We start from the raw sequence: 27,581 nt of genomic DNA on the forward strand, positions 1-27,581 counted from the left end.
GCACACCGGGTTCTCGCGGAAACTTGCATAATCTACCTTGATTCCCTCAACTCGGCCGATATTCTTGTAGAGAAGCGCGTGACGATCGATCCGCGCCTCGCCGCCCACGCCTTCATCAGATACTCGGCTGGAAGCTGGAACGAACATTTCCTTCTAGCCGGTTTTCGCGACGATGCTGACATTCTACCTCAAGTTTTGAGAATCTGTGATCCGCATCTGAAGAGTTGTCGATTGTGGTTCAGCATATACTACGACGGTGGGCAAGGTTATGTCCCAAAGTCGCTGACTAGTCTCATAGTATCTTCTCATTGTGGGAACGAGTTGGTCGTTACGCAGTTGCTCGAGCAGGATGCGGCGGATCTTGAGTTTAAAGATGAGATGAATGGGCAAACGGCGTTATCGTGGGCAAGCAAGAAGGGCTATGACACTATCGTCAAGCTTTTACTCGAAAATAAAGCTAACCCTGACGTTGCTGATAACTCCGGCCGAACACCATTATCATATGCATGCCAAAAAGGAAATGAAACTATTGTTAAACTTTTGCTTGAAAAGCAGAATGTCAATCTCGAGGCCGCAGATTCTCGTAATGGCCAAACAGCACTGTATTGGGCGGTGACGGACGGACGCTCCAGCATTGTGGGACTGCTTCTCGAGCATGGGGCTAATCCTAACTCTAAAGACAAGCATGGCAGGACGGTGCTGTTATTGTCAGCTGGCAATGGAGATCTAGACATTGTCCAGATGTTGTTAGATAGAGGCGCCGGCATTGACTCCAAGGATGACATATACGGCAGTACGCCACTATCCAAGGCAGCTCAAAACGGACATGTTGAGGTTACTAAACTTCTATTGGACAAAGGTGCCGATATAGAGTCGAGGACGCGCTTTGGGTCAACGGTATTGGTGTCGGCAATCAATGCCAGCAAAGCCGAGGTCGTGGAACTGCTCATCGAGAGAGGTGCTAACCTAGAATGCACAGACACGGAATACCGCAGAACTCCACTCATATGGGCAACACAGAACAACCAAGCTAATATTGTGAAGATGTTACTCAAGAAAGGTGCCAACACAGAGTCTCGAGATCCTGATTTTGACCAAACGGCGCTGTTATGGGCTGTCGAAGCAGGACGCGAAGAGATTGTGAAACTCCTGCTTGAACACGGCGCCAATGTTGAGTTCGAAAATACTGTTGGTGATACTGCAATGTCTATGGCGGAGGAAAATAATCATGAAGGAATCGTCCAACTGCTGCTTGAAAAGGGGGCTAGTCACAGTTAGAGTAAGCCAAACCGAGCCACGCCAAGCTTACCACATACCCGCGTTCTGGGTTCATTATGTTGTTGATATTGGATATCTGCTAGTAATCACTTGTTGGGCTTATTTTTCTAAAATCGTATCGTTACAGATAAAGAGTATAAGCACAATGTAAGAACAGATAGACATGTTATTGCAACTTATTCCCTTTTGAGTACCTACCACTTCCCTACTCAACCCCACCAGAAACGCCCAGGGATCCCCTGCGCAGTCGCAATAGCCAACAAGCAACAGCCAAGCGGTCACGCAAAATCCTAAGGGATAGATAAGAATCTATTATCATCTTACACTTCCACTTGATAGGGTATCTTACTATTATCTGTCTTGTTCTCTCTCTTGCCCACCTAATTACTCTCGATTCCCAAGTTTCAAAAGAGTACACTTTGTTATACAAATCTCCAAGCTTCACACTAGGAGCGTAAAAACCCCGCCTACCAAACCTTCTAGTTTATGCCAACGCCGACCATGACAAACCCAATGCAAAAATTAATACATTCAACTCATTACATCCCTAGGAGTCTGACGGGGTATCTTCCCAGTCTTTCTCCACGCGCCATTGATCGTCAAGTTGAAGCGCCGTTTCCTTGACGAGATCACAGTCCCGGTGACCCCATTTCTCGCGGAATACTTCACGGCCAGCCTCTGTCAAGATCCAGAATGACTTAGCGAAGCCATCCGCATTGTAATAATAAGGCTCGCCAACGCCGCCATGCTGACTAGCTTGCCAAGAATTGCGAGCATTGTTATCGCTCCGATATTTGTACGCTCCCATATCATCGGCGACCTTGAGAAGGGCACGAAAGTAATCCATAGCGTGGGCGATACCTGATAAACTGGAGCTTTCGGAGCTTTCAGCTTCTCGCCTCTCTACGGGCTTGGCCGCAGGTGTTTCCGCCGACTTGTCGATGGAACTCTCAGTAGGTTTAACCAAGGCCTGCTCCTCGGGCTTCACTTCTTCGCCGGTAGCCCCATCATCTTCAGTCGGCTCACCCTTATCAGCTGCCTCGCCTTCTGGCTGTTCCATTTGCTCCAACTCTTCCTCGGATATAGGGTTGGGATCCGTGAACTGAGGGACAACTGCGGGGTCTCTGTATAACGCAGCAAGGTCTTCCATTACGGTTGAGACGTCGTTTATGATGCCGACTCGGCGATGTCGCATAGTCCACCCGTCCATCTCAAGTCTTGCATTCATGTCACAATCACTCCCGTAATACGGCATCAGACTGTCCCAACCACCAACGGCATCGAGCGCACCGCGGTTCACCAAAGTCAGATGGTCATACTGGAACCAGCGAAAGGCCCATCGCTTCTCGTTCTCCATCGTGTGGTTGAGCTCTCGTAAACAATTTTCATAAATGGTTCTATAACCTTTGTGTCCAGCGGCTGCAGGGCGCAGAATGTCTGCTTTCTCCTGGTCGTCGTAGAAGAACCAATCGCGGTCACCGGGCCGTTTAATGGTATCAGGACCGTCCTCAAACGACATGACTAGGACGTCTTGGTGCGAGTAGAAGTAATAGGGCCACTGACGGGAAGTAGCCGTGGATATGAAGAAGTTCTGCAGCTGTGAGAAGGTCAAGAGGACGGGCGTTTGCAGCACATTGACGCCGAGGCGGCTCAGAGTGGTATGATTCAGATAGAAGGGATTCTGTAGCGTCAGCTTCCCGTCAGCGTTCGAGTTCTGTACACCGGTATTCTCCACGACATATATAGACTCTGGCGGCCAGCCGGCGGTGATGTAGCCAACGACACACTGCAGGAGCATGGGCCATTGGCGGGTGAAGCCGATGAACAGAGGCGGCATATAGGAAAGGCCATAGTCGCGATGGAGACCAGGCTTTGGGACATTATAGGGAGGGATGGCAGGTGGTGCATCAGTCGATGTGGCCAAGAGCGGGAAGGGGTCGGTGACGGTGGGCACAGCGAAGGTCGGGGTCGGTTTGTACTTGGGCGGAGGATGCGTATTAGTAGGACGGGGAGGAACCTTGTCCACGTCTTGCGATTGACCACCGCTGTGTAGATTTGACGATATGGTCTGCAGGAGCTGGCTGGTCCGTCCAGTGTTGTGGAAAAAGCCAGCGAGGACAAAGAGTAGCACGAAGAAAGTCGCGGGGAGCAGGACGCGGAGTCCCCGAGGGGCTCCAACAAGGGAGATGGTCATCGAGTGAGGCGCTATCTATCGGTCGGTGCCTGCGTGGCGGTTGGAGGGATCGCCGATGATGATGAGAAAGGGAATTGAGCTATCTACGTGTCGAGCGACACCATTTCTGGGAAAATGGGTGGAAAGTAAGGTTCTGGATTTGATATTGAGACACTCGGAAAATTGCTGCTCAGGTAGGCGGTAGGCAGTCTGGTGGTAGGTAGGTAGGTAACGGTGGGGAGACGCGATGGTGAAAGTGGGCTGAGCCCTCCAGGCAGCCCTATAAATTACTTAAGTACCTACCTAGATTGTCCATTACCTGCCGCCTCTCCGGTTAGGTAGGTACTTACCTTAGGTAGGTACCTAGGTGCTATTTAGGTGAGTGGCATCTGGCTCTGAACACTACCTAGGTAAACGCAGAAGCTCGCTATCCTCTATAATTATTTGCATGGCGTGACAATACCTACGTGTAAGTACACCTACCTCAGCAGCTTTGGCGGCCGGGGGAGAGTGAGAGAGTGAGGTGAGATGATGGAAATGCAGCTGAAAATAAGACCCTGAAAAAAGGAGAATCGGTGCCTGAATGGCGACCAGGATCAGTGCTATAAAGTAGGAGATAGTTGCGTCATTCCGCGTGCTGTTGTCCCTGCATGGTGCGCTACTGTAGGTACTGGCCCACTAGTCGCCCACTAATTCTTGGTGGGTGTTTCTGTTCAGAAGACTGGTCTGGACGGCCTGGACTGGCTGAAGTATTCCATGCATCCAAGACGAGATCACCAGTTTATGTACTCTCAAGTTCATGCTTTCTTGAGTAGGTATTCAACATACTGCTTTTTCATCTACCTATCAAAGCTTGAGTGCCGTTCGAGCTGCGCCTAGAAAACTAAGGTAGCGTCCGCAACAGGGAATAAGGAACAGGGGTTTGATAGTGGCTCCGTATTCAATACGAACTTGAGGAGAAACGAACGTTCCAGCCATCAATAGGTACTCACTAAGTGACTGCCTAGGATACACTTCTTATCCTCATAATGAAGCGAGCAGAGGGAAATCCGAGGACCATGGCCATCCATACTTACACCTAGAGATGAACATAAATACCTTTTCCCAAGCAACTACTCACCCTCTCTTTATTGTGAAACAAGTTATTCCAAACGAACGCAATTGAATCGTTATAAGTATTCGGCTGATGTAAGAGAAAGCTACCTACCTTGTTCTCGTTGAAGTCACCGCCAGTCTACGGAAATCGTGAACCCCCCGCGATACCGAAACCCCTGCCGACTGCCGTAATTAGCCCGTAAGCTCCTTTTACACAATCTACAATGCTTCAACAGTCCTGTCTTGTCAACGCTTCCCTTGATACCATAGTATCGCGTCAGGAGATCATTGCTGGAATCTTTCAGAGGTGAGCGAAACAAGAGAACGGAAGATACTCAGTCGAAAGGAACTTACAGAACAGGGGTTCTCATTACGTAACTACCTCGACATGTTTCTGAAAATGATACTTGGTTAAATATACATCAACCAACAAGCTAGGTGCTGCCTATATATAAATCTCCAAACAGCACATTGTACGCACCCCATACTCTCTCATAATTATACTATTTACAACTCTGTACAGGAGATGATTAGACAATTAACAGGATTTGATGTAACTATATGAATAATTAGTCCGAAGGAATGTCGAACTCAGAGTTATAGTACACTAAGGGGCGTGAAAAGTTGAGTGCATAATAGGAATCATGTAACTGTGTTATAAATGGCATGATCCATATGGAAGCTACACGCTGATTGACAGAGCTCAAAAATTAGCAGACACACGAAAAAAAGAGATCACACAATATGATAGTCACGATGGCATTTCGAGATGAAGCATGTCATAATTTCAAGGCAGTGAGTTCAGATTAATCAGTTACCACATGTTTAAAAGCCAATAAGTACTCTTTTAAGAAATCCCAGGGCCATAAAAATAATCAGTCACTCTGAAATAGGGGTAACAAGATAGACACGATATCAAATGCTTTACGACGAGTGCCATAATACTCAATATTACAATCTTAACAGTGAATCGTTCCCATTTTTCTAGGCGCAGATAAAGTGCATGAAATTAGTGAGCGAAGCATATTAAATCAGCTATTGAAAGACATGACAAAGGAAAAGTCTAAAGGAGGATATCCAAGTCCTGTCGTAGAGGAATTTCCGAAATATAGTGAACACAAAAACCCCAATACAAACAGTGTAACGACTTTATCCATTACTCCTCATGCGACCTCCCTCTGCGAAACAAGAGATTGCTGAGATTTCATTTCCCATCTGCTTGACGCCCAGTTCCCAGAGCAGGCGAAGTCCCCTTATCCTCTTCCGCCACCCACTCCAGCGCCCCTGCTCGATAGAAGGATTGCACAAAGGTCTCTTTCTCATACGCCGCCGATGCCGACGTTGAGGCCTCTGCGGCCGGCATCTTCGGGCTGGAGCGCGATGGGTACCGGCGCTCCGGCTCCTTGCCTTTTAGTCTAGATCTATCGGTGGCTGCGCCCGGCGGCAATTGATCCACGCCAGATACATTGCCATCAGATGTTGGAACACCCGCTTTGTCGATAGTGTCGGTGTTGCCTAAGAAAAAAATACTTTAATGACTTCACGCAATATCATGCATTCGGCAGGATTCCGACTTACGCTCACTGTCTGCGTCGATAACTGCGAGGTTTTAGCCATTGCACTGGGTTATCAGGGTGGATGAATAGAAAGGATGCGCACCTCGAATAGCGAATTTGCTAAATATATCGGCCTCTGTGCTGAGGCCATGCCACTCCTTGGCGAAATGTTCCAGAGCAAGTCCGTCCGAGAACGGATGAGATGTGAATATCGTGCCTTCCTCCTTGCCCAGCCCCTTCTTGCATTTAGCCTGGTTGCAGCGCAGGACGTAGAATCCAGCGTAGTCGCCGTAGCTGAAGATACACTCCCGCGGTTTTACCTCGTGAAGAAACATATTCGTCTTAATCGGTCTGTGGACAGAGGAGCCCAGGGCTCCTAGATTCATCTGGGTCAGTTAGCAATGTCGAGACTGAGTGATTTAGGGTGTCTGACCTGAGGTGCTCGCCTCGCCTTCTTCTTTGGAGATGTAGTCTGTACCTCTTCGCGGGCCAGGGGCCTCTTCTGAGTAGGTTTGTTAGTCAGATCAATTGGCATGGCTTCTTCCGTAGCAATGCTAAGTTCGTCAATATCTTTAACGACGCGAAATTCAGGAGCAATTGTGGCAGAATCTTTGCGCTTCCTAGGTGAAACTGGACCACCAGTCACGGCTGCGCCCGACTCCTGAATGGTTTGTAGGCCGGGAGCATGTGCTCTTCCAAGGAGTCTAGGAACTTCGGTTGATGGCGATGGTGGGTTCGACGCCGTTTTACCACGGATGGGCGAGCCTCCCATGGCTTGAAATTCTGGCTGGAGCTTGCTGAGAAGTTGATCCAATCCCTTGGGTAATTCACTTCGTAGGGTCCCTAGTATATTACGCCATGTCTTCTCCAACATGCGAAGGGACTGACGACGTAGGAGGCGGATGGTTTCAGAATCATCGCTGCGTTCTAGTCGGTATAATTCATCTCTAGCACGTATGAAATGATACAGATGCTCCTCACGCAGCCTTTTCAAAATGACAGCGTTGATGTCTGCTACAACAAAGTCCTCCAACCCTTTCGTGGATCCGGCGTCGATTGACATAGTTAATGGTCAAAACTTTATGTTCTAGAGGACGCCTAGAGGGAATAGCAATGCAAAGGAATGGTTATCTGGTGTGGTTTGAGTATGTGCGTTTGCACTGCTACTGGGGCGGATAGAGTGCATAACTTCTACTTATACCTCTTGAAGGATGATGGATGAGTGGTATTTTCCAGAGCCATTTCACGGCCACGACTTGAAGATCGAGACAGGAGGCCTGTGTAGGATCAAATGACCCCAGCTGCTCGCTCCAAATGGCCTGGGGAAAGCATGGAGTCGAGGGAATACGCCTTGCCAGGTGTATAGGCAAATACAAAATATTGCGAAGTCCTATTAATCTGTGTCGCTGATTGGCTGGCACTGGCCGTTGTTAGTACCAGTTATGCTGCGCCGCATGTCTTGTGCCTCGAAATGGGCTAAATGGGCTGGTGTTTAGGCCGCACTCGTTTCATACACATAAAAACCCCTGTTCGAAGCAAATGTCCCGGCGCTTAAAGTTTACGTATGTCTCAATCAATGTTCTAGAAACGTTTGGATGCTTTATTCAATTATTCGAGCTTTAGAGTTGTGGAATCCCATAGGCGAGCGGCGAGGTTGATGAGCTGCCGCATGTCCCATGCTTAAGCGAATAGTTGCATCATCATTCAATTGCGACCGCGATTCTTAGATAGATACGTGGCGTATCAAAAATAGCCATTACTCATTTTCTAATCCAGAAAGTATGGAAGTTTAATGCATCTTTAGAACCTCCTTCAATTTATAAGATGTTGTTAGTATCCTAAATCCCCATTCGGAAATAGTGAGTATCATTGAGGGAAGTATATCTAATTGCAGGAAGTCTGGTACCTTGCCAGAATAGTAGCTTAGGTAGATAAATCTATGAAAATTGGTATTCTAGAGTGCGTGCCTAATATGCTAAAGGTAGATCGTGCCGTGGCTTCGAAAACGTGGATGGGAGACACCTTGCGCTGCGCATGTGTTAACGTAGTAGGCTGCTACTTACGAGGTATCCGCCTATTTACCATACGTATAATGTAGCGTTCAGTTCATTATCTGTCTCTTGGCCTCGCTTTGTCGTGTTATGTGCGATTCGCACACTCATGAAATCACCTGTGACTTAATGATCGTTGAATTTAAGGATTGGGACGCTCTAGTAGTTAAGCGTCTTAATTTATCAAGGCATAAATGCTCTGTATTCAAGAAGGATCAGTCATCACATGACAATCTAGATCCCTCGTTCAACAACAAGTGGTCTCATACTCCATGCGGAAGGTCCTATTGAAAACGTATCATTGTTAGGGAGCCTTACGCTCCTATGGTGTGCTAGAAATGAAAATATGTAAGTAAGCTATCTCGAAGTCTCGGAGAATAATAGTACAGGCATATTGTAGCTGTGCGAATACCTTATTTTCAAATTATGGCGTTGTTAGGCGTGGAAGACTGCAGGACTCTTGACATGTTTTGCAAGGCTTGCCAGTAAGACTGATCTGGCCCAACAGCTCAGACATCATGCTGTCCTTTCAGATGCCAAATGATGAAGCTCGGAGAATCGATCGCAACGAAGGGTAGTCGCAGTGGAGGCGGCGATAATGGCGACAGTTGTGTCTACTTTGGTGATGTAACAATGAAGGGCTACCGAGGTAAGGAGGACGGACATAGATTTCCTGACTATTATATAGATCAAGTAGATTAGAGAAAACTGAGCATTTGGTAATACTCCTCTTCAACAACGCTGCCTAGCTTAGCGCTATCGGCCGCTTGTTGGTTGTCCGCGTGTCCGTTAATTAGATGGCCAGAAGATTTAGGCACCGACGTACCATTCATGACAATCCCAGCTACGTAGGCTCACCATGATTTACAAGGTGCATTTCATACCGCTTGGACCAAACTCCGATCTCTTTACTAAGCTCATGTATGCTTTAAGAGTCTCAACAGCTGTTACATTCCATTATGTTTGGTACCTAAATGATCCCGAACTACTTTCGCTTGTGCCACGACCAGTCTCCCATGCATTCTTGTTTTCCCCACACCGAGTGATTACGAATATCTCTTGGCCAGACAGCGTGACGCGACAGCAAATAATGCATGGCCCGAATACGGTCGGAATGCCGTATGGTTCAAACAGACGATCGACAATGCCCGCGGTCTCTACGCCATTCTTCATGCCTTTGCGGATGGCCGTGCGAGAGACTACATAGTGTAGATAAGTTTCCATATTGCAATAGATGGCTCCGAACCTGATACACGCCGTCATCTTCATTGTAGTATCAAGATCTCACCTATCGGGTCTTCTTAAGAAGTGTTTCTCTTGATCCTGTCGAATAGGTTGCTGTGCTTGAGAATGACACGGAGCTGGAGTCAAAAATTACTACATGAAGACACGAAAGACACCTGAAAATCCAGAAGATGAAGCAGATTCCCGCTACGTTTGCTTTGTCAAGTCGCATCATAGCAATAAACCCTTCCTCTAGATAGGGGTCAATTAGACCGGGTGGATAGGGGTTTACTGACCAGATGACGTCCTTTATGGGCAGGGGATCAAGGCTATTAAAGAGTTTATTACCGACCCTGATGGCAGAGGAGGCTTTGGTCTGGTGACGCTTGCTCCGAGCTGAACATACAACGCGCTAGGTTAGAGTGCTCCGAACATTCTGCTACCCGAATATAGACAGGGGCTGTAGCTACCAATGCCACTGATACATTTGTCTCCGAAATGAAGAACTTTAGGTCCTCTTTCTTTCCAAGCCAATAGGTCTCATTGCATATACGTCGATACTCACCCACAAATTGAGAGGCACGCGTTTCGAAACGTAGCGATAGCTAAAAGGGGGCAATGTTTGAATAACTCTTCGCAATCGAAACTATAGTATCATAATCTACTTGAAATGATAGCTTGTTACCTCAGCTCATTACATAGGCCATTTACTACTTGTGACATGAAGGAAACAGTTTGTTGCAACGGCATAAGATTCGATCACTGAGGAAGTCCAGTGTTTCACTCCCGTTTGTTGTATGGCCTGCGGGCCGTCCCGTGCTTGCAGACCTGAAATGGCCCTTCAGAGAAGGGAAGTAGCTAGCGCAAGAGACTGGCTAGGATCAATGTAATAGCGCTATTGCACACGTACTTAACGCGCATTTCGTCTACTGTGTTCAGGACTGACGGCCCCATCTCCTTACGAAAAGATAGAGCATGCGCTCCCTTTACGATATGCATCATTTACCTATGGACTGATCGTATCCTAAGATTGCATTGTTGGTGGTGAAAGATTGTTTTCACTTTCTGATAACGGAAGTAAAACCCTTCGCGTCACTCGTCTGGGCTGCTTCCTAGACATATACACACTCCACTCTACTTCATCCCCTGAAACCTAGCTGGTGGCTATAATGATCCTACTGTATACGTGACTATGTAACTGAACCGTATGCGCCTGAGAAGACTATTGAATGGATAGAGTAAGGCCAAGGTGTAGGAAGACTGAACCCAGATAAACTATACAGCCTTGGGCATGAATACAAATGATATGCTTTTCAACTATAGATACTTTTAGAGATTGTTTAAAGTGTTGTGTGATGCCTGTAGCTGCGTTTGAGTGGCTGCACATGAATGAACAAATTATTCATCGTAGTAAGGAAGGATCAACTTATTCAATCCTTGTCTGGGTTTCCGTGGAAAAGCTATGTGCCAAGTAGTAACAAAGGAGTCCAGATTACCCCGAGGTTATTGAATATTCGAATAGAAGTTGCACGAATTGTTATGTTTGTGTGGTGTCTATTCAAGGCAGAACTTGTAAGGTATCGCTTGCATTATCTGAGCCTCTCAAGGGACTGAGCTGATAACCCCTATGTAGGTACGATTATACACCCGTGTTGTTGTACCAGATAGTAAATATTAGTTTTCTACTTTTCTAGTTTGGGATTATCAGGAGTCAATATCTGAGTAAGATATGTGGCACGGGATACTTCTACGATGTAGACCGAAGCTAAATCGCGACCCAACCTTTTGTTGGTTCACAATGCGTAATAGTCTCTGTGGATTTACAGTAGCCCTTGCCTTTACTCAGAAACAGTGCATTAAGCGGTCGCTTGCCCACTGTCTCTTGTACCTGTATCGGGTTTTGAGGATATCACCACTTTCCGCCTCCCCCCGCTCCGTATTACCGGACCGCACCATGGAATATCAAACTGGACAAAATTGCATGTTGTTGGGGTCATGATCGCGTGAAATTGCCGGTATGAAATTCGGATTTTGGACACATATGTCGCAGAGGAGGGCAAACAGTTGTTTATATCCGGGCCATAAGTTACGTGATGAGAGGAATGAGGCAATCCGATTGGCCCCCTGGGAGCCACCCCGAAGACCGAATCGGCCACCACTGCAACTCAGCAGGACCAACAATTTACATCATTTCACATCAAAACCCTGGAACTGAAGCGCGCACGCCGTCCATCCGTCCATCCACCCATCCTAAAGGACTCGGAGTACATAGTAAGTAGGCACTGGGTCCAGTTAGTAATGCTTTAAGCACTTTGTAACAGAGCTGCGTAAGTGTTTCACAGTAACCCTCCGAGCTAGTGACTATTTCCAACTTCCCGCGGCGGGCGAAATCCCAGGGCCTACTTAGGTGCTGCTGTTGTCAGCCACGTCGAGATGGAACATGCAGTGTCGGAAATAAGCACGCCAACATCTACTATGTAGTAGGAGTTTTGTCGATATCTGATCTACACTGGGCGTGATGCTCTGATTACGACTCCAGTTGTCCGAAGTGAGGTGGTACGTGGAATGGGACACGGAGATTTTCTCAGCCATCCGCGCTCCGCCGTCGATCGGGTGCCAGATTCACTGCCGATCTCTTGCTAAAAAGGGCCTGAAGCTATACTCTAAACGCACGATATGTCCTCGTCCGGGCTAGTGCGACAAGAAATTGCGGCTGGGCACGCACACGATGCGACCCAAGATTGAAATGTGGTGGCCTGGAAGATTGCTGGAGACAACGCTGTAATGTAATTACAGGCAGTTCAGTGCACTGAACCTTTACTGGCCTTAGGTACTTACGCGTACACCACTCGACAGGTGGCAGTGCAGTGGGCTTCTATACGTGCCGTGCAGCCAACAACGCATGATAGCTTCTCGGCGCCTGCAATGCCGATCGTGGGCCATGTCACCGTGACCCGTGTCCGAAGGCCTGCTCGCTGCCCTGCTCCCGCACGCCACGCCGCCTCGGCATGTACCAGGATACCTTAGCTGCCTGACGGCCTGAAATAACCTGTTCGAAAAACTATTGCGCCGCGAATTGAACTCCAATGATGTACGTAGTGGCCATCCCCTATTCCTAGGCACCTGCTTCGAGGCTGGAGAGGCCACAAATATACCCTAACCCCTGTTTCCGTTACACGTATCGTTTATCGTTTATCTTTTGACAACCTCGCTTCGTTCCCTTCCCGCTTCAATATCTCGTGATCCTAGATAAACTTCTCTCTATCTATCTGTCCTGCCCGTATCTTGATAGCTGCTGCATGGGAATAAGATGGACCAACCACCGGGAACGGCAGACACTGCTGTCCATGCAGAAACAATGAAATCGAAGGCACCCTCTGTTAACGACCCAGTAGACTCGATCCATGATCCAAACTCCCGCTCGCCAACAGCCGAGCCCGACGAGGCAAAGGAGGCGCCGGTACCTAAAGGACCTCGTTTCTGGCTGACATTCGTCTGCCTCGTTCTCACAGCCTTTGTGAGCGCCCTGGAAGGCTCGATTGTATCTACAGCGCTGCCGTCTATTGCGCGTGCTCTCGATGCATCGGAAAACTACATTTGGGTAGTCAATGTCTACTATCTGACCAGGTATGTCTTGCTCACGTGCATCATCTCACTTCTAGTCTTCGGTGTTACGGACCATCCCTCTAACCACGACTTCGTCTTCAGTGCTGCCGTGCAACCCATCTACGGCCAGCTGGCTGATCTTTGGGGGCGGCGGTGGCTTACCATCGGCGCCGTCGCCATCTTTACCGTTGGTAGTGGCATCTGTGGTGGCGCCACGACGGTTGACATTCTCATCGGCGGTCGAACCGTTCAGGGCTTGGGTGCCGCTGGTATCAATAGTGAGCTAAATCTCTATACTCCGTCACCTATCCTGCAATCTAAAGCGCTAACGTCATCGGTTACTTGCAGCGCTCGTCGAGTTGATTATGTGTGACTTGTTGCCTTTGCGGGAGCGTGGGCAGTTCTTTGGCGTACTATTTCTCTTCATCATCCTCGGTTCCGTCATCGGTCCCTTCCTGGGCGGTATTCTCGTCGATCGAGTTTCCTGGCGATGGGCGTTCCTCATCAACGTGCCATTCGGTGGTGTCTCTACCATTCTTTTGATTTTCGTTTTGAAGCTCAAGCATACCGCGCCAGGCAATACGCTCGACAAGCTAAAGAGGATCGATTACATCGGCAACTTCCTGCTTGCCGGCTCGGTATCCTCAGTCTTGTATGCGCTTACATACGGAGGCACTCGGTACACCTGGACAAACCCAGGCATCCTTGTGGCCCTCATCATCGGCCTCCTCGGCCACGCTGCGTTCCTTCTATACGAAGGTTCGCGCTTCTGCACCGACCCCGTCATGCCATTGTCGCTCTTCAGCAATAGGACTTCCACAGCGGCATACCTTGCCACGTTCCTACAAACCATCGTCTCCTTCTGGGTGCTCTATTTCCTTCCGCTATATTTCCAGTCGACTCAGCTAGTCTCGCCCACTCGATCCGGTGTTATGCTTCTGCCTTTCTCCATCATCTACGCGCTTGCAGCATTTGTAGGAGGCGGGCTTACAACGAAACTGGGCCGTTACCGTAATCTCCACTTTATCGGTTTCGGTCTCATGACTATTGGCGTCGGTTTATTCACGATTTTCAACAGGAGCACTCATCTTGCAGTTATAGTAGTACTAGAAATCATAGTGGCCTTCGGTATCGGTGTTACGACTCCCAACCTCCTAACGGCTATCCAGGCCGCTTTGCCGGAGAGCTTGAACGCTCTCAGCACGGGTACTTTTGCATTCATTCGCAGTGTAGGCACCATTTGGGGAGTCAGTATTCCGGCAGCTATCTTCAACAACAGGATCGACCAGCTTCTGGGAGAATTGACCGACGAGGGCGCGAGGCAAGCCCTATCAAGCGGAGGTGCCTACGAATCCGCGTCGAGCACGTTTGTGGATTCGTTCCCCGACGCCGTTCGAAATGTCATCATCAGCATCTACGAGCGCAGTCTCATGCGAGTCTGGCAAATTGGAATTGTCTTTGCGGGTCTCGGGTTCCTCGTCATTGCTTTCGAGAAAGACCTGGAACTCAACAAGCAGAAGGAGACCGAGGACGTCGGCCTAGAAGACCGCCCGAAAGCTTCAGGCACTTCTCACTCCCAAGAGCCTATTGTAGAGCAAAGGGGGTCGGACTGAAGAAAGAGACAACCAAACAATTTGTATTACCACAATGCTGTGACGGCGTCGGCTTAATTTGGAAAAAGCAGCTGGGTACCTGCTTCTCTTCCGTTGGAAATTTAGAATGTTGATTTTAGGTATATATGGTTATAATCATAGGAATCGCTTCCATCCTTACCCCTTGCACAGATTTTAGAAAGGGATGGCTAGCCATTACAACAATAGAAGACTAAATTTTTTCTCTCTAAGTATTTAGCCCCTTCGGGAATTATTAGCGGCCCGCCGTTAGCGCTCTCAGCTAAAATGTCACTAAATACGCTTACTCATCTCTATGCAGACCTAAACTCACCGCGATTCCTTAGCTTTTACCTAATCGCGTAAACGTCGAGTGTACCACACGTCATCGCGCTAAGCCTGGGTATTACTAAAATGTTATGTAAATTGTCAGGGGAAAGCTCTTGATCGACTAACCACACTATATACAACTAGTAGAATTCCTATTCTATTTTTGAAAATTTACATGTTTAGGATGGCATTTTGGTGTCTTTGATGCGTTGGACCGTTTCCTCCATGTACGCCTCTAGCTTCGCCCAGTCCTCGGGGTAGAAGAATACCGTGATCCAGTAGTTGCCGTCCCAGTCCTTCCCCGTGACGTTGAAGCAGTTCCGGAGCAGCTTGTTTTCGCCCAGGGCTTGGCAGTGCAGGTAGGCGGGCTTGCCGGCGGGCGCGACACCGTCCGACCGAGATGGCGAGTTCGGCACGACGGCTGGGCTGAAGTCGGCGGCGTTGATGATCCCGAACTTGGTCCAGTTGGAGCAGCTCATCAGATGGCAGTTGGGGTCCCCGTAGAGGGGTATGCTTTTCGTATGGCCGAGTGTTCTGAAGATGCGTAGCTGGGCACGCATTTGCTCGTCCGTGGCTGCTGTGTGGATGCTCTTGCGTATGAAATGGGCGAGTTCGCCGAGAGGTTTCCTCAGCAGGTCTTCAGGGGGGATAGAAGTAAACACACAGCCAGCTGTGTTCTGCACGTATACACCGTCGGTGCGCCAGGGCGCGGTCAGACGACTCTGGACATCAAGAGAGGTTATGATCAATCCCGATCGCTCTCCGCCACGCGCTTGGCCCACGAACCTCGAACCCCAGGCTTCTATGACGTCTCCCTCGCTGAGAAAAGGCTTGTCGGGTCCGTCATAACTATCACGGAGCTCCTGCAGACAGGTTTCTCTCAGTCGAGCTACAAATTCACGAGGCAGACACATGGAGCGAGATTCAACTGTCGGATGCATGAACACGCTCCATATCAAGTTGATAACGAGCTTGATAAAGCCCCAGCCCTTGATTTCGGTCCCTTCAAGATGATATGGAATTTTCTCATCCTCACCGGCGCCAGCATCTTTTAGAATATCTTCATGAGTGCCTAGTAGAGCGGGCCTTTCCTCGTCGCCGTGGAGGGCTTTGGACCAGGCTCCAATGATCTCCTTTATACCAAGACCGCCAGCAATTACATGTGGCCAGACGAGCGTGACAAGAGTTGAATTTGTGAAAGATGTAACATGTAGCCTAAGGATGGGGCGGTCGCAGTGGATGTAGTCCTTCAATGTCTCGGGCACATCTTCAATAGGGTTGAATTGGTCGAAGGACTTCGGACCTGGTTGTAAGCTGGGGCCCTTGCCTAGCTTTGGCAGTTGGCTACCGATCTTGTGGTCCTCAATGGGGATATCATAGTTTTTCGAAGTGAATTGGACTGCAGGACGGTCCTTTGTGAACTCTCTCGGCACGTGGACCTCGACAGTGCCGTCAGGCTTGCGATGGGGATATGAATTAGCGATGATCGAGCAGTCAGGGCAGGCAGGCGAGGAGAAGGGGATATACACACCCGAAGTCGAAGACGGCCTCCAATTTTTCTCCAGTCGCCATGCTGGATCAGGCTGGTCAAGCCATCGTGGAGTTTATTGGGATCTAGCACTTGGTTATACCGAAGCGTCTCGCTCAAAACACTCTCGCGGCCTGCAGCGAGTTGGTCCATCCAATAGAGGGGGTAGACCTCATCAGTAGACACCTTCGCTACTGTGGGATCACGTCCCCACCGGAACAATTCACCCAAGAACTGCATCCTGTCTAGGGTCCTAGGCCGTAGCAGAGACTAGTAGACATGCAAGTCGAAGAAGGGGGGGAAGAGGCAAAAAGGGACGGAAAGAAGAGCGGGAGAGGCTCTATGGCCTGATCGCTGTATGTTGCCAAGTTTAAGTAAAACATGGCAACATGGGAACATGGCGCTGGCGCTGGCGGTCGCCGTGATTAACCCGAAGACCTTCTCATCTGAGGACTCGGCGTCGTTATCAGCAGAGCTCGTAAAGCGGACGGCCGCAAGTGCCTGAGGATAAGTCTAGTCGTATATCCGTATAGTAGGCAGAATATAGGCAGAATATAGGCAGAATATAGGCAGAATATGGCAGAATGTAGGTAGGACATTGGCCCTGGACCTCTTCGAGGCGTGTCCGATTGGGTGTAGCAGAGGAGCCGCACGCGGGCCCACTCCGACCGCCGAGTGCGGGCTTTGTTTGACCTGGCGGGGCAGGCGCTGGGCAGAATCGGGGATGCTCATCCTAGCCTCGCTAGCGTCTCGGATTCAACGACGTGCAGGGCGCTAGGGCTCGACTAGGGCTTGACTAGGGCTTAACTAGGATATGACTAGGGCAAGTACCGGGTGGGTCGCATGCCGTGAGCTGAAGGACGATCGCAGAGCCCTCGGAGCCGAATCGTGCATCACGTGACTAAGTATGGGGTCTACAGCGGCTGGAAATAACGACTTCACATGATGCCATCGTTGGTCGAAAAACCGTCCAAATCCCAACCCCACGTCCGACTCCCCGGCAACAATGCGCGCAGAATACACGTGTGAGGCTGGATCAATGTGGCACAGATACGTCGATACAGGGTTGCATTCTTTTCTTTTTTTGAAAGATGGCTTCATTTGTGACAAACAGGTGCTATCTAACGGGTTGCACGCACGCACGCACGCTCGAACGCGAGCCGCTGCATGCATGCCTAGACCCCGTGTGCTTGAACTAAGTAAGTGCGTCTATGGAGCCCTGTCGTCATCATGCTATATGGAAGCTACCTTCCTCTCCAGTACTCTCTCAATTGTCTTCGTATGCTGTCTATCGTATGGTTAATCTGCATCCTTCTGCTTCCGTAGGGGTCGCCGGGGCTGTTCTCGCCCTGGCTGCCTTTGGCAAACCAGATGTTCAGCAGCGCTGCTGCCGAGCTTGTGTCGAGGATCTCGCGCCTATCCGCCAGCCCGCCCGAGATGCTGCAGCCTTCTGATACTACGTGGATTCCCAGTATGCCCTCTATGCGGTGCAGCATCTGCGACCCAATGTGTATCACGATCTCGATTTGCATGTCTGGGTTGTTCTCCAATGCGAAGGTCCCGAGCCCCGGTCCGGGAAATATAGATGGCAGCGTTTTCAAGCCATGCAGGCGTCCCTGCGTTGCAAGCGTCTCTTCAATCCCTGAGAGAACCATCTCATATCCCTTCAAGAGCCAGGTGTAGCACGTAAGTATAGTCATGGTGGCCGGCATGTCTAAGGCACTTGCGCTGTCTGCTGCGCTTGTGTGCGTTTCTGACGAGCCGTGCATGGGATCCACTGTTATGGCGTTGTGGAAAATCTGGCTATCATCTGATGTGCTGACAAATTCCGGTTCGTCCCAGTGGTCCGAATATGAACATTCTGAGGCCGCAGACGATGCTGGGCTGGGACGCAAGTGCTCAACGGTCTCTAAGAATACTTGTAAACTTTCGAAAAGCTTGCTGACTGTGTTGCTGAGATAATTGGTCGTCATGCCGCTGGTACCATCCTGGTGCCATGTCGGCGTGCTGTTGGGAGGTGACAAGAAGTTCATCATATCCCCCATGTTGTTAGAGGAGTTGCTTTTACCAAAGTCTACTAAAAGCTTTGAGCTGAGCTGTGAGAGACGGTGTAGGCAGTCTTCTGTGCTGGACCCTGCTAAGTCCATTGGCTGCTCACGCAAATTCTGATCTACAACCATGTTCGTCGACGTGCCAAAGTAGTTCGAAGATACGATTGGGTCCGCCGGCGGCGCGTAGTGTAGCATATGGGCGGATGTGCCCGCATTATTGGGCAATAGGCTGGACATTGGGCCAAATTCACGGCTTTCTAAGCCTACTTTTTCGATATCGAGAAACGAAGCGTGACTTGATCTCTGGGACTTGTCACTAGCGGGTGGCGAGAGGAGCGAGGTGGGGGCCCAAGGAGGTGAGGCGTCTTTGCTAGGTCTTGGGTCGCCACTATTTTTCCTCTTCGCCTGTGGGCCTGATTGTGGGGGCATTTCGATAGAGAAGTCGTTGAGTTGTCGGTCGGCGGCAGGTGACCGTTGTTGATATGGTGAGGCGGAGTGGCTGGAGGAGGTCGAAACATGGCGTGCAGGGTGGTTGTCTCCTGTGGATTTCGCGGTCAAGTGTGCGGTAGCAACACACTCAGCGCCGGCCTTCAAACATCGTTGGCACGGCATCAGAGACTCTGGGTTGCTTGCAATAGAGGCTCCGTTCGGGTTTTGGTCGAGCCTCACGCATCGAAGCTTGTGGCTCCTGCAACGGTCGCAGGCACTCCGTCTGGGGCTTACCCTGTGCATTGTGGCGGTATTCAGGGAGTTGAAGATAGTACAGGGTCCTATGCACCACGAAAGAGGGCTCATTTAAAATTATACCACCACGAGGGAGTAAGTACAAACAAGAGCATAAATGTCATAAGACGAACATCAATGAGGATTACAAAGATGGCCAACCTCGAAAGATTTATATACTATACATGTGTTTGCTCTGATAAACAGATTTTGCCAATGAGATGACGGGGATGACTGCAGCAAGATGACTGTACAAGGGTAGCTACTGAAGGATGCTGCAGGAGAGCTACGGAGCAGAAGCACTACAACGCAGAAGGATCACACTCGTGGATCCTATGATCGGCAGTTCAGTTTAGTTGTGGTATTTAGAGTACATAAGCAGAGCATGGATTATACCTGCAGGAATTATTGGCTGTTTTGGCTTCAAAGCCGATGCTTATCTCCATAACTCGGTAATACTGCCCTTACAAAGGGAAGGTGTGCGCACGACGTTACCTCACTATTGCGGTGCTTCTGTGTAAGACCCAATCATTGCATTGCCTACGAATTTCCGCTCGGGATCCTCCTCCTTCAGCTGTGCTCACGCACTTGAGCCGGAGCAAAAGAGAATGCACTGCATAGCTAGAGCCGGTATGTGATGCGTTCTGCAGCAGACTACACGACTGCCTGAACGGGAAATCATGCATTCTTATTTTGGGCCTAGGTCGATACGTATTGCGTAAGTAGGGTGTTATCTGGCCTTGCCAACGATCAGCCCTAACAACAAGGGACGAACAAGGGATGCACCAGGGACAATTCTTGGCTTGCTTGGCTCCCCAGCGAGCTATTATAGTAATAGTCGCTTGCATAGGCGGTATGCTGCACCTCAAACGCTGGGGCAAGCGTCGATCCGATCCTTCGCGCCGCTCCTACACTAGCTCACCTAGGTAGAGAGTATAAACGCCAGGGTCGCGACAGGGGGTCTGCCAGGGCAACCAAAATCGCTAGTGATATAGCACCAGGGTGGCGAGGGAATAAGGGTCTGATAAACCGTGATGATAATAGTTGGAAGGTGGTTGGCCACGATGCAGCGCCACAGTGACGTTGCTGTGCGTGTAGCTAGCTCTGTTTTGCAATGTTCACATAGTATTCTTGGACATGCCCGTACCAGAAGGGAGGTAGTGAGGTGATCCGAATAATAAGCTTCATGGCATTCATCTACGCTAGAAGCATTCACAGACGGAGATAGAGTTTGACACATAAGATTAGGTAGAAGGGCTATCTAATTACCTCTCATGGCTGACTTGGATTATCTCTTCCGCCGAGACCTATTAAAGTGGAATGGCAACACTTTCATAAGTGCGTAACAAGAAACATCCAGTCGAAAATCCCATCTCTCATTAGATAGTAGTTTGATTGGGCGTAAGCAGTGTGCGCACACATGGAGCATGTCCCGCAATTCCACTTTTCAAGTTGCGGAGCCGGGAGGGAGGGGGCAGTGTCGTATAATAATACACTACTTGATATTAGAGAATTAGAGTATCAGATTAAACTGCCGGCACAAACCTACGCTAGCGTTAAGTCGTAGTGCTAAGTCCCTCTTACGTTACGAGCTAGAATCGAAGTCTTCTTCCATAGGATTTGTGATTTGCTATGGAGCACGCTGTGAATCCAATTTCTATATTCGGTTCGAGTTTGTCATCTCGTAATCAACGCTGAATTGGGTAGTTAGAGTCGATGATCAGGACGGTACCAAAGTTTCTCATATGTGTAGGTGTCCTTGGAAACATAGTTCGTCTGTACGGTAATAGATGTCAGCTACCAGCCAAGCTACGGAATTATCACTATCAGATGTCACTAAAGGTGCAACCTCTTGTCATCTTTGGCACAGGTACCATGCAAAATTCCTCATTACATCATATGGAACTATAATATTAGTAATCAATTACTGCGTAGTCCGTAGTTGTCAACTATAGGACAATCGTCACTCTGTATTATATCCGCAGGATTAATACCCAGTCAGACCGTGAGGTCTGCGCGTACATGCTGCAGGATCTCCTCTATATGTAAGTGTTCATACTATACGGGCTTGGTGTTCTGCACTAGGACGTGACAAAGCACGCCAGCCCACGCCGAGCCCGATGGTCCGAACCCCGAATCCGATGAAAGGAGTATGGCAAATTACAACGACCAAGACGGCTGGCCAGTTTAAATTGATAAGAATGAATTATTAGCTGGTGTAGGGCCTGGGCTTACTCATTATTGGTGAAACCTCATTTTTGCAAAAGTCGAAAATGGCGTCGTGGGACCATAGACAGCATATGCCAGACCTGCGTGGGCGTGTCGCCTTCGTCACAGGCGGCAAGTAAGTGAAATTTTACTTATTGACGGATGATTAACTCTATCCCATGCGAAAACTAACACTTGGACACATTATAGCGCAGGGATTGGGTACCAATGCGTAGTCTTCCTCGCCAAGGCGGGCGCAAAAGTCTACTTTGGGGCTCGCTCGTCCCAGAAGGCCGAGGCGGCCACTGAGAAGATTTACCGAGAGAACCCGAGCGTAAAAGAGGGGCAGGTCAACTGGGTGCAGATGGACATGGCCTCTATGAAGAGTGTCCTTCAAGCCAGTGATGAAGTTCGCAAGAAGGAATCGAAGCTTCATCTTCTGATCAACAATGCCGCCCACGAGGGCACAGAGCCGACCAAGTTAGCCGATTCGGGTGTACAAATCACCATGCAGACAAAGTAAGCCACAGATTTTCCCGGCTTTTCATACGAGTTGAGCTGACTGGGAACAAAGTCACGTGGGCGTTTTTGCTCTAACACAGCAATTCCAGCCATTACTAAAAGCTGCCGCTCAGGAGAAGGGCTCTGATGTCCGTATCGTCATGGTATGTACTAACACTTCCTCGCATATGGTTTCTTCTATGTGGGGTTATAAGACAGAGAGCTCACACGCAGAATTAGGTGAGCTCCGATGCACCAGCCTTTTCTCATGGTGAGGAGTATGTTCCAGACTTCTCTAGTGCCCACGGAGGAGACCTGAAATATCCAAGCGGCCAGGAGGATGGTTTCTGGGGTTGTGTGAGGAGGTATAGCGTGTCCAAACTGGCCTTAAATTTGCAGGCTTCAGAGCTACAGGCTCGGTACGACAAAGAGGGCGTACCTATAATGGTAATTTCTGTATGTCCTGGAACAGTATGGACGCCTGGTACCAGACGTGCCGTGCCGTGGTATCTCTATGGAATTTGGTATTTCAAGAGCTACAGTGAGATTATGGGCCCGAAGCCGGTACTTTTTGCGGGCGTCTCTCGTGAGGTTCGGACAGCAGAGAGATACTACAAGGGACAATTCATTAATAGAAGCCATATGGTTATCAGGGGCCACCCAGCTGCTCATAACCCTAAGATAGGGAAGGATTTGTGGACGGCGACAGAACAAGTTGTTGCTGAATTTAAGGAAAACTCACGATAGAATCTAGCGAATACATGTATATAAATAGTACATAGAATACCAACCTTTGTCCTCCATTTTCATATTTCAGTGACTTGGACAGTTATTCATTACTGTCACTTACAGTGGGGTTTAAGGGGTTATAAATTTGATCCCAAGGCAAATGAGCTCATGCGGGAATGATTTAACGGTGACACGCGCGCGCCATGTCACCTAGCTCATGTAGAAGAATAGCTCCATACAGGATTTCTGGATAATGGGACGTGTCGGAGGGGTATTCTATAATGACGGAGAGGCTTGACTTGGTGCTATATTTTCCTTCAGTCACTGGCCTCGTTTAAGTGTAGAAATCTTTGACCTGCAATAATGTGAGTCCCCCTTGGTTTTCATGTAACAGGAATGAGTGATGAAATAGAAGACTTGACATATACAGTCGGTTATGAAGTTTTACAGCGGTCTTTATACCCCTGTGAAATGATGAGTCAGGTTATACTACGACGAGAAAAGCCTCAGCCTGAGGCTGAGCCGCACTGGCATCTTACCTATGTTGACAACAAATTCTGAGACACATTTATATATATTACTCAGAAGGAAGCAGGACCGAGAAACCAATGCATGATCTACGAATCACTTGTTCCAAGTCCTATTAATATGTGGTACCCGAGTTTACGGCAATCCCCTCACCTCCTCCATCTCCTAAGCATTTTAGCCTCGCCCCGGTCCCTCCGATCTCCTTCTCCGAATGATACATTGTTAGCCTATCCGTACCATTGGGTCGAGCAACTAAGATCGGCGGCGACCAACAGGTTCGCCTGCAGCTAGGAGTTCCGAGTTCTCTGGTGGATTCCGCCGGGTCAAACCGAGTCCATGGTAACAAGTTCCCGCCTTGCATCCGTTGAGGGTCCTGCAATGGCACACCACGTGTAGTCACACCTTCTAATAACAGATATGATATTCTCTTGTACATGCGGTAGAGTAGATCATCAGATTAGATGGTCTAGACCCTATGGTCCAGTTACAGCAAGTGTTCAGTATGATCCGATATCTTACCTAAGGCTATGATAGTGTCCCAAGGGGTTGGTACACTAAGGCTCTTCTCTTTCACCCATAGGGGTATGTGTAGAGTCTTTCTGCCACGAGGAAGCTGACGCGCCTGTAAACCAGTCCTTAAGTATATCTAAAATTTCATCCATTCCTAAGGATGCATTGATGCTGTATTAAATCAAATAGGGGCACAAATCATTTTTAATCAACCCCTTTCCTCCTTTCCTAACATCATATCTTTGCTTTGCATAATTACTGGTGTGTTATAAATGGTACTATCAACTATAAAGTGAGAAACGTGTTACCTCTCATTTATATAACTTATTTATATTACCAACTGGCACATATATATATTTATATATATTTATCCGATAGTCGACCATGCTCTTACGTTGAAGCTTGGTGAATCCACGCAATTCTCGAAGTTATCATGGATTTATGGTGTTATGAGATGTTTTTTCTTTCCGCGTGGAACGATTTCCTTCTATCAGCTAGAGAAATCAATCACTACCTACTGAGTTACTACAGTGGTCGTGTACCTAAACCAGATTTTAGGCCCATAATGGCAGTGTAGAAGCACTTGCGCTACACTACGTATCTATCACCAACGACAAATGTGGATACCATTAGAATGAAATGGAAAAAATAGGGTATATATTTCAAAATGCTCAGAAAATGGAGTCTAATTCTGCTTGGCCTGGAGGGGCTCCCTCTTTATCCCGAAGGTCTGATCCAAGAACCTGTATGTCTTTTGGTTACACAACGCAAAAGCACCCATCTTGGCCTGGAGACTGCCCTGACCCTCGCTTTCAGGCACCCAAATAACCTTATCCTTCGGATTTAAGGAGGTGAGAGCGTCATAACATCTCTTAGTGTGGCTATCCACATCTAGATAGAGCGATTTGCCGGCACCAGAAAGCAAAACAGGACACTCCACCTTGGCTAGAAAGCTCTTATCCTTAGTCTCTCCTCCATTGCCATGCAGCGTGTATTTCTTCATGTTCAGGAGGATTTCAGCTGGCGATGATATCCCGAAAAAGGTGCCAGATACTGAAATTTCCCATTTAAGCTGGAACGACAAGCGAGACAAAACAGCCATGAGTTTGTCTACAAAACCGGAGCTGATAATTCCACCGGTCCAAGCCGAGATGAAGAGCTTAGATACATGCGCTGTACCGAAATCCCACATGTCGTAGAAGGGATCCTGTCCAAGATCAGCTATAAGCACAAACGTAGGCAGATCTTTTCCGACATCGCAGACTTACAATCGAAACACAAGCCTTCACCCTGTCGTCGGAGGCTGCTCGAAGAGCATAGTAACCTCCCATCGACGCACCAGAAACGGCGACAGAGCCTAGGTCAAGATCTAGCTCAGGGTGCTCTGCACTGTACGCTTCGAGATAATCGATGACGGAGCCAGTGACAACTTCCCAATCAGGGCGCATCTCCAACTCGTACTTCCTCAACATGATGCCCTGACCCGGGCCGTCAAAGGTCAAAACGGCATAGCCCATCCCGGGACCAGCGGCTGGGTTTAGGTAGAACAACTCCTCCTGGCAGGAGTCGGCACCTCCAGTGTTCACAAGGATAGGGATCTTGCGTCCCGGAATTCGTCTACTCTTGGGTGGCAGATACAAATATCCAGGCAAGACGTAGTCCTGGTAAGGAATGGACAAGACACGGGTTTCGCCCTCCATAAACTGCATGGCGGTGCGGAAAAGGGTACCGACTTTCTCGGCGATGGGCAGCGCCCGTACGTCCTGCACTAGATCACCGTCCTCGTTGGGCGTGGACACGTACATGTAACCACTAGCACGAGTATAGTTGGAGGCGCGCAGGTACCCACGGAGAGCAGCGTCACGGTCTCCATTTTGACGGGCTTCCTCAGCGAGTTTCAATGCCCTGCTGGCTTGTCTGCGCCAAGCGGTCTCCCAGGAGATAGGGTCATCTGGCTTGATCTGGCCCACGGCCTCGAGGACCTCAGCCACGTCCGCACCGCCATAGGCTGTTGTACCGAGAATACGGACGGTCTCGAAGTCGAAGAAGCCGCTCTTGGGGAAAAGCTTATGCATCTTGAAAATGTGAAACTAAACAAAACAAAAAGAGACTACACAAGACAAAACGAGAACAGAAACAAATTTTACAAAAAACTTCAATTCAGCTATCCTCTTACCGTAGACCACTATGTTTGATATTACAATTTTTTTTCTCTATACTACGGAGCTGGGCAATTTTGCGCCGACAAAGGCGACCCCGAGAGCGACTGGTGGTTGATCTGCATTCGGTGATCGGGGCCGAATGTGGGGCCCTTCGGAGTACTGATCGGAAGTCACTCGGGGCATGTTTTATAGACAAGACCCTTTATTACTAACGCCTAGAAATTGTTAAACTAGCTTGCTCAAAGCCACCGCGTCAGTGGCTTTATACATAAGCATCGAATTGCCGGAGCTAATAATAAGGCTCTGACTACATAATCTGAAATTTTCTAAGTGTGTGAGGAGCTCTTACATGATCGCTGTAGATGCACTCCAGCTCGTAGTCGAAGTGAGCCGACAGCTTATTCCGGTTAGCTTTGTTTTGTCCGAGTGAGAAGCTTGTCGGCTGGTTAGCATGAGCAAAAGGGAGTGGCCGTGGCGGGAGTGGCTGAATATTTACATATCTACCAGCATACTTAATGTTAACGGCACAACAGGGGCAGGCCTAGAGTAAAAGTAGAATAATGACAAAGTTCCTGTGTCCTTACTAACTGATGACATTATCGAGAACACAGATGACCTAACCTCAAAAATCTAGTCCTATGTAGAAGACATGCTATTGATCTATAGTATACACTTGGTACATTACTGCTTACATAGTACCCCGCCACTTTCTCATACTTTTCTCACATCTTTCTCAAGCCGCGTAACCGACTCCGCTAGCTACGGGAATGCTGCGATCGACATACATAGGCACAGTTTCAGGAAACAATGAGATGACATCATGCCCAGTAACTAAGCAGGATTGTTCTGCAGAAGCGCTTACTCAGTCAGCGACATGTACATTAGTTCAGCCACCCGCAGCCACCCGCTTTCTGCCCGCTCTGTCCCCGCTCTCGTTATGATGGAGCAGACATTAAGACACCTGGTCCCTGCCGAGCTAAGTGTAATCAAGACCCTCCCTCCAGAATTTTTGGCTTAGCTGTGTTGCACAAGTGGGGATGTTTCCATGACGGGTAGGTGGATATGAGATGTTTAGATGATAGAGATACTAACCCCTTAAAGGGATGAGATTCGAAATCTTCATAATTATATCTCATGTGAAAAGGAGAATGGATTCAAGGCGGCCATTAACCTTGTCTGCAGCTTATGCATGAACATAGTAGGGTATGTCCTCAGTTACATGAGCAGTCAGCTGTTTGTTGAGACGGTTCCCGGTCGGTGGAATTACGACGACAATTGGGGCGAGCTGAAGGCTTCAAGGCCTTGCTCTTGGCAATTCAGCATGCAAGCTTTCCTAAAAAGTCTTAAGGGATAAAATAGGTAGCTTTGAAGGATAGCTCTTTGTGATCATCTGTCCACAGCTATAACAAGGGCAGGATTACTGGGCTTGGAATCTAGGCAATTCAGAATATAATGAACAACTAGGGGTGAATAAGTCCTTGACCAACCAACTTCTCTCGGCTGTTGGTGGCTTGACTTGACTCTATATACAATTGGTCTGCCAGCCCAGACCGCCTAGGTCTCTGGGGTCTGTTTCAAGAAGCGAAGTCTGTATAACCTCACTTTCCAATATTGCCCAATATTGCCTGCATGTCTTGAAAGATCATGAACAGCCTGCAATGTTCCTTCGTACGGCCGAAGCGCAAGGCGAACTGCATATTCAGCTTAGTACAGAGGTT

At 48.7% G+C, this 27,581-nt stretch overlaps 8 protein-coding genes across 8 annotated transcripts; 3 read left to right on the plus strand and 5 right to left on the minus strand.

Moving 5' to 3' along the window:
• Positions 1 to 1,434: 1,434 nt before the first annotated feature.
• F5B22DRAFT_180859 (uncharacterized protein) lies at positions 1,435 to 3,787 on the minus strand. The gene has a single exon (XM_047969409.1). It carries the CDS (start codon positions 3,470 to 3,472, stop codon positions 1,826 to 1,828), a length of 1,647 nt encoding a protein of 548 aa, XP_047830893.1. The 5' UTR covers positions 3,473 to 3,787; the 3' UTR covers positions 1,435 to 1,825.
• A 1,694-nt stretch (positions 3,788 to 5,481) lies between these two features.
• Positions 5,482 to 7,467, minus strand: F5B22DRAFT_606504 (uncharacterized protein). Its single transcript, XM_047974927.1, has 4 exons — positions 6,536 to 7,467; positions 6,206 to 6,488; positions 6,125 to 6,145; positions 5,482 to 6,061 (listed from the first exon to the last, which is right to left on the minus strand). Exons 1-4 carry the CDS (start codon positions 7,163 to 7,165, stop codon positions 5,751 to 5,753), a joined length of 1,245 nt encoding a protein of 414 aa, XP_047830894.1. The 5' UTR covers positions 7,166 to 7,467; the 3' UTR covers positions 5,482 to 5,750.
• Positions 7,468 to 9,009: 1,542 nt separating this feature from the next.
• On the plus strand, positions 9,010 to 10,017 carry F5B22DRAFT_606509 (uncharacterized protein; the record flags this gene model as incomplete). The annotated part of the gene is made up of 1 exon (XM_047974928.1): positions 9,010 to 10,017. The coding sequence occupies one exon, from the start codon at positions 9,013 to 9,015 to the stop codon at positions 9,358 to 9,360; it is 348 nt and encodes a 115-aa protein (XP_047830895.1). The 3' UTR covers positions 9,361 to 10,017.
• Positions 10,018 to 12,687: 2,670 nt separating this feature from the next.
• On the plus strand, positions 12,688 to 14,973 carry F5B22DRAFT_655959 (MFS general substrate transporter; the record flags this gene model as incomplete). Its single annotated transcript, XM_047979930.1, has 3 exons — positions 12,688 to 13,004; positions 13,086 to 13,261; positions 13,332 to 14,973. The coding sequence occupies 3 exons, from the start codon at positions 12,688 to 12,690 to the stop codon at positions 14,594 to 14,596; spliced, it is 1,758 nt and encodes a 585-aa protein (XP_047830896.1). The 3' UTR covers positions 14,597 to 14,973.
• Positions 14,974 to 14,997: 24 nt separating this feature from the next.
• Positions 14,998 to 17,008, minus strand: F5B22DRAFT_606513 (uncharacterized protein). Its single transcript, XM_047974929.1, has 2 exons — positions 16,455 to 17,008; positions 14,998 to 16,380 (listed from the first exon to the last, which is right to left on the minus strand). Exons 1-2 carry the CDS (start codon positions 16,689 to 16,691, stop codon positions 15,103 to 15,105), a joined length of 1,515 nt encoding a protein of 504 aa, XP_047830897.1. The 5' UTR covers positions 16,692 to 17,008; the 3' UTR covers positions 14,998 to 15,102.
• Positions 17,009 to 17,291: 283 nt separating this feature from the next.
• On the minus strand, positions 17,292 to 19,955 carry F5B22DRAFT_606514 (uncharacterized protein). Its single transcript, XM_047974930.1, has one exon. The coding sequence runs from the start codon at positions 19,295 to 19,297 to the stop codon at positions 17,696 to 17,698; it is 1,602 nt and encodes a 533-aa protein (XP_047830898.1). The 5' UTR covers positions 19,298 to 19,955; the 3' UTR covers positions 17,292 to 17,695.
• Positions 19,956 to 21,498: 1,543 nt separating this feature from the next.
• F5B22DRAFT_655965 (NAD(P)-binding protein) lies at positions 21,499 to 22,681 on the plus strand (the record flags this gene model as incomplete). Its single annotated transcript, XM_047979931.1, has 4 exons — positions 21,499 to 21,569; positions 21,644 to 21,952; positions 22,008 to 22,098; positions 22,175 to 22,681. The coding sequence occupies 4 exons, from the start codon at positions 21,499 to 21,501 to the stop codon at positions 22,679 to 22,681; spliced, it is 978 nt and encodes a 325-aa protein (XP_047830899.1).
• Positions 22,682 to 24,386: 1,705 nt separating this feature from the next.
• F5B22DRAFT_636342 (Alpha/Beta hydrolase protein) lies at positions 24,387 to 25,776 on the minus strand (the record flags this gene model as incomplete). Its single annotated transcript, XM_047977274.1, has 2 exons — positions 24,387 to 24,908; positions 24,970 to 25,776. The coding sequence occupies 2 exons, from the start codon at positions 25,774 to 25,776 to the stop codon at positions 24,387 to 24,389; spliced, it is 1,329 nt and encodes a 442-aa protein (XP_047830900.1).
• Between the last annotated feature and the right edge of the window lie 1,805 nt (positions 25,777 to 27,581).

Source organism: Xylaria bambusicola (genome assembly GCF_022495145.1).
Source record: "Xylaria bambusicola strain CBS 139988 unplaced genomic scaffold F5B22scaffold_20, whole genome shotgun sequence".
Taxonomy (NCBI): Eukaryota; Fungi; Ascomycota; class Sordariomycetes; order Xylariales; family Xylariaceae; genus Xylaria; species Xylaria bambusicola.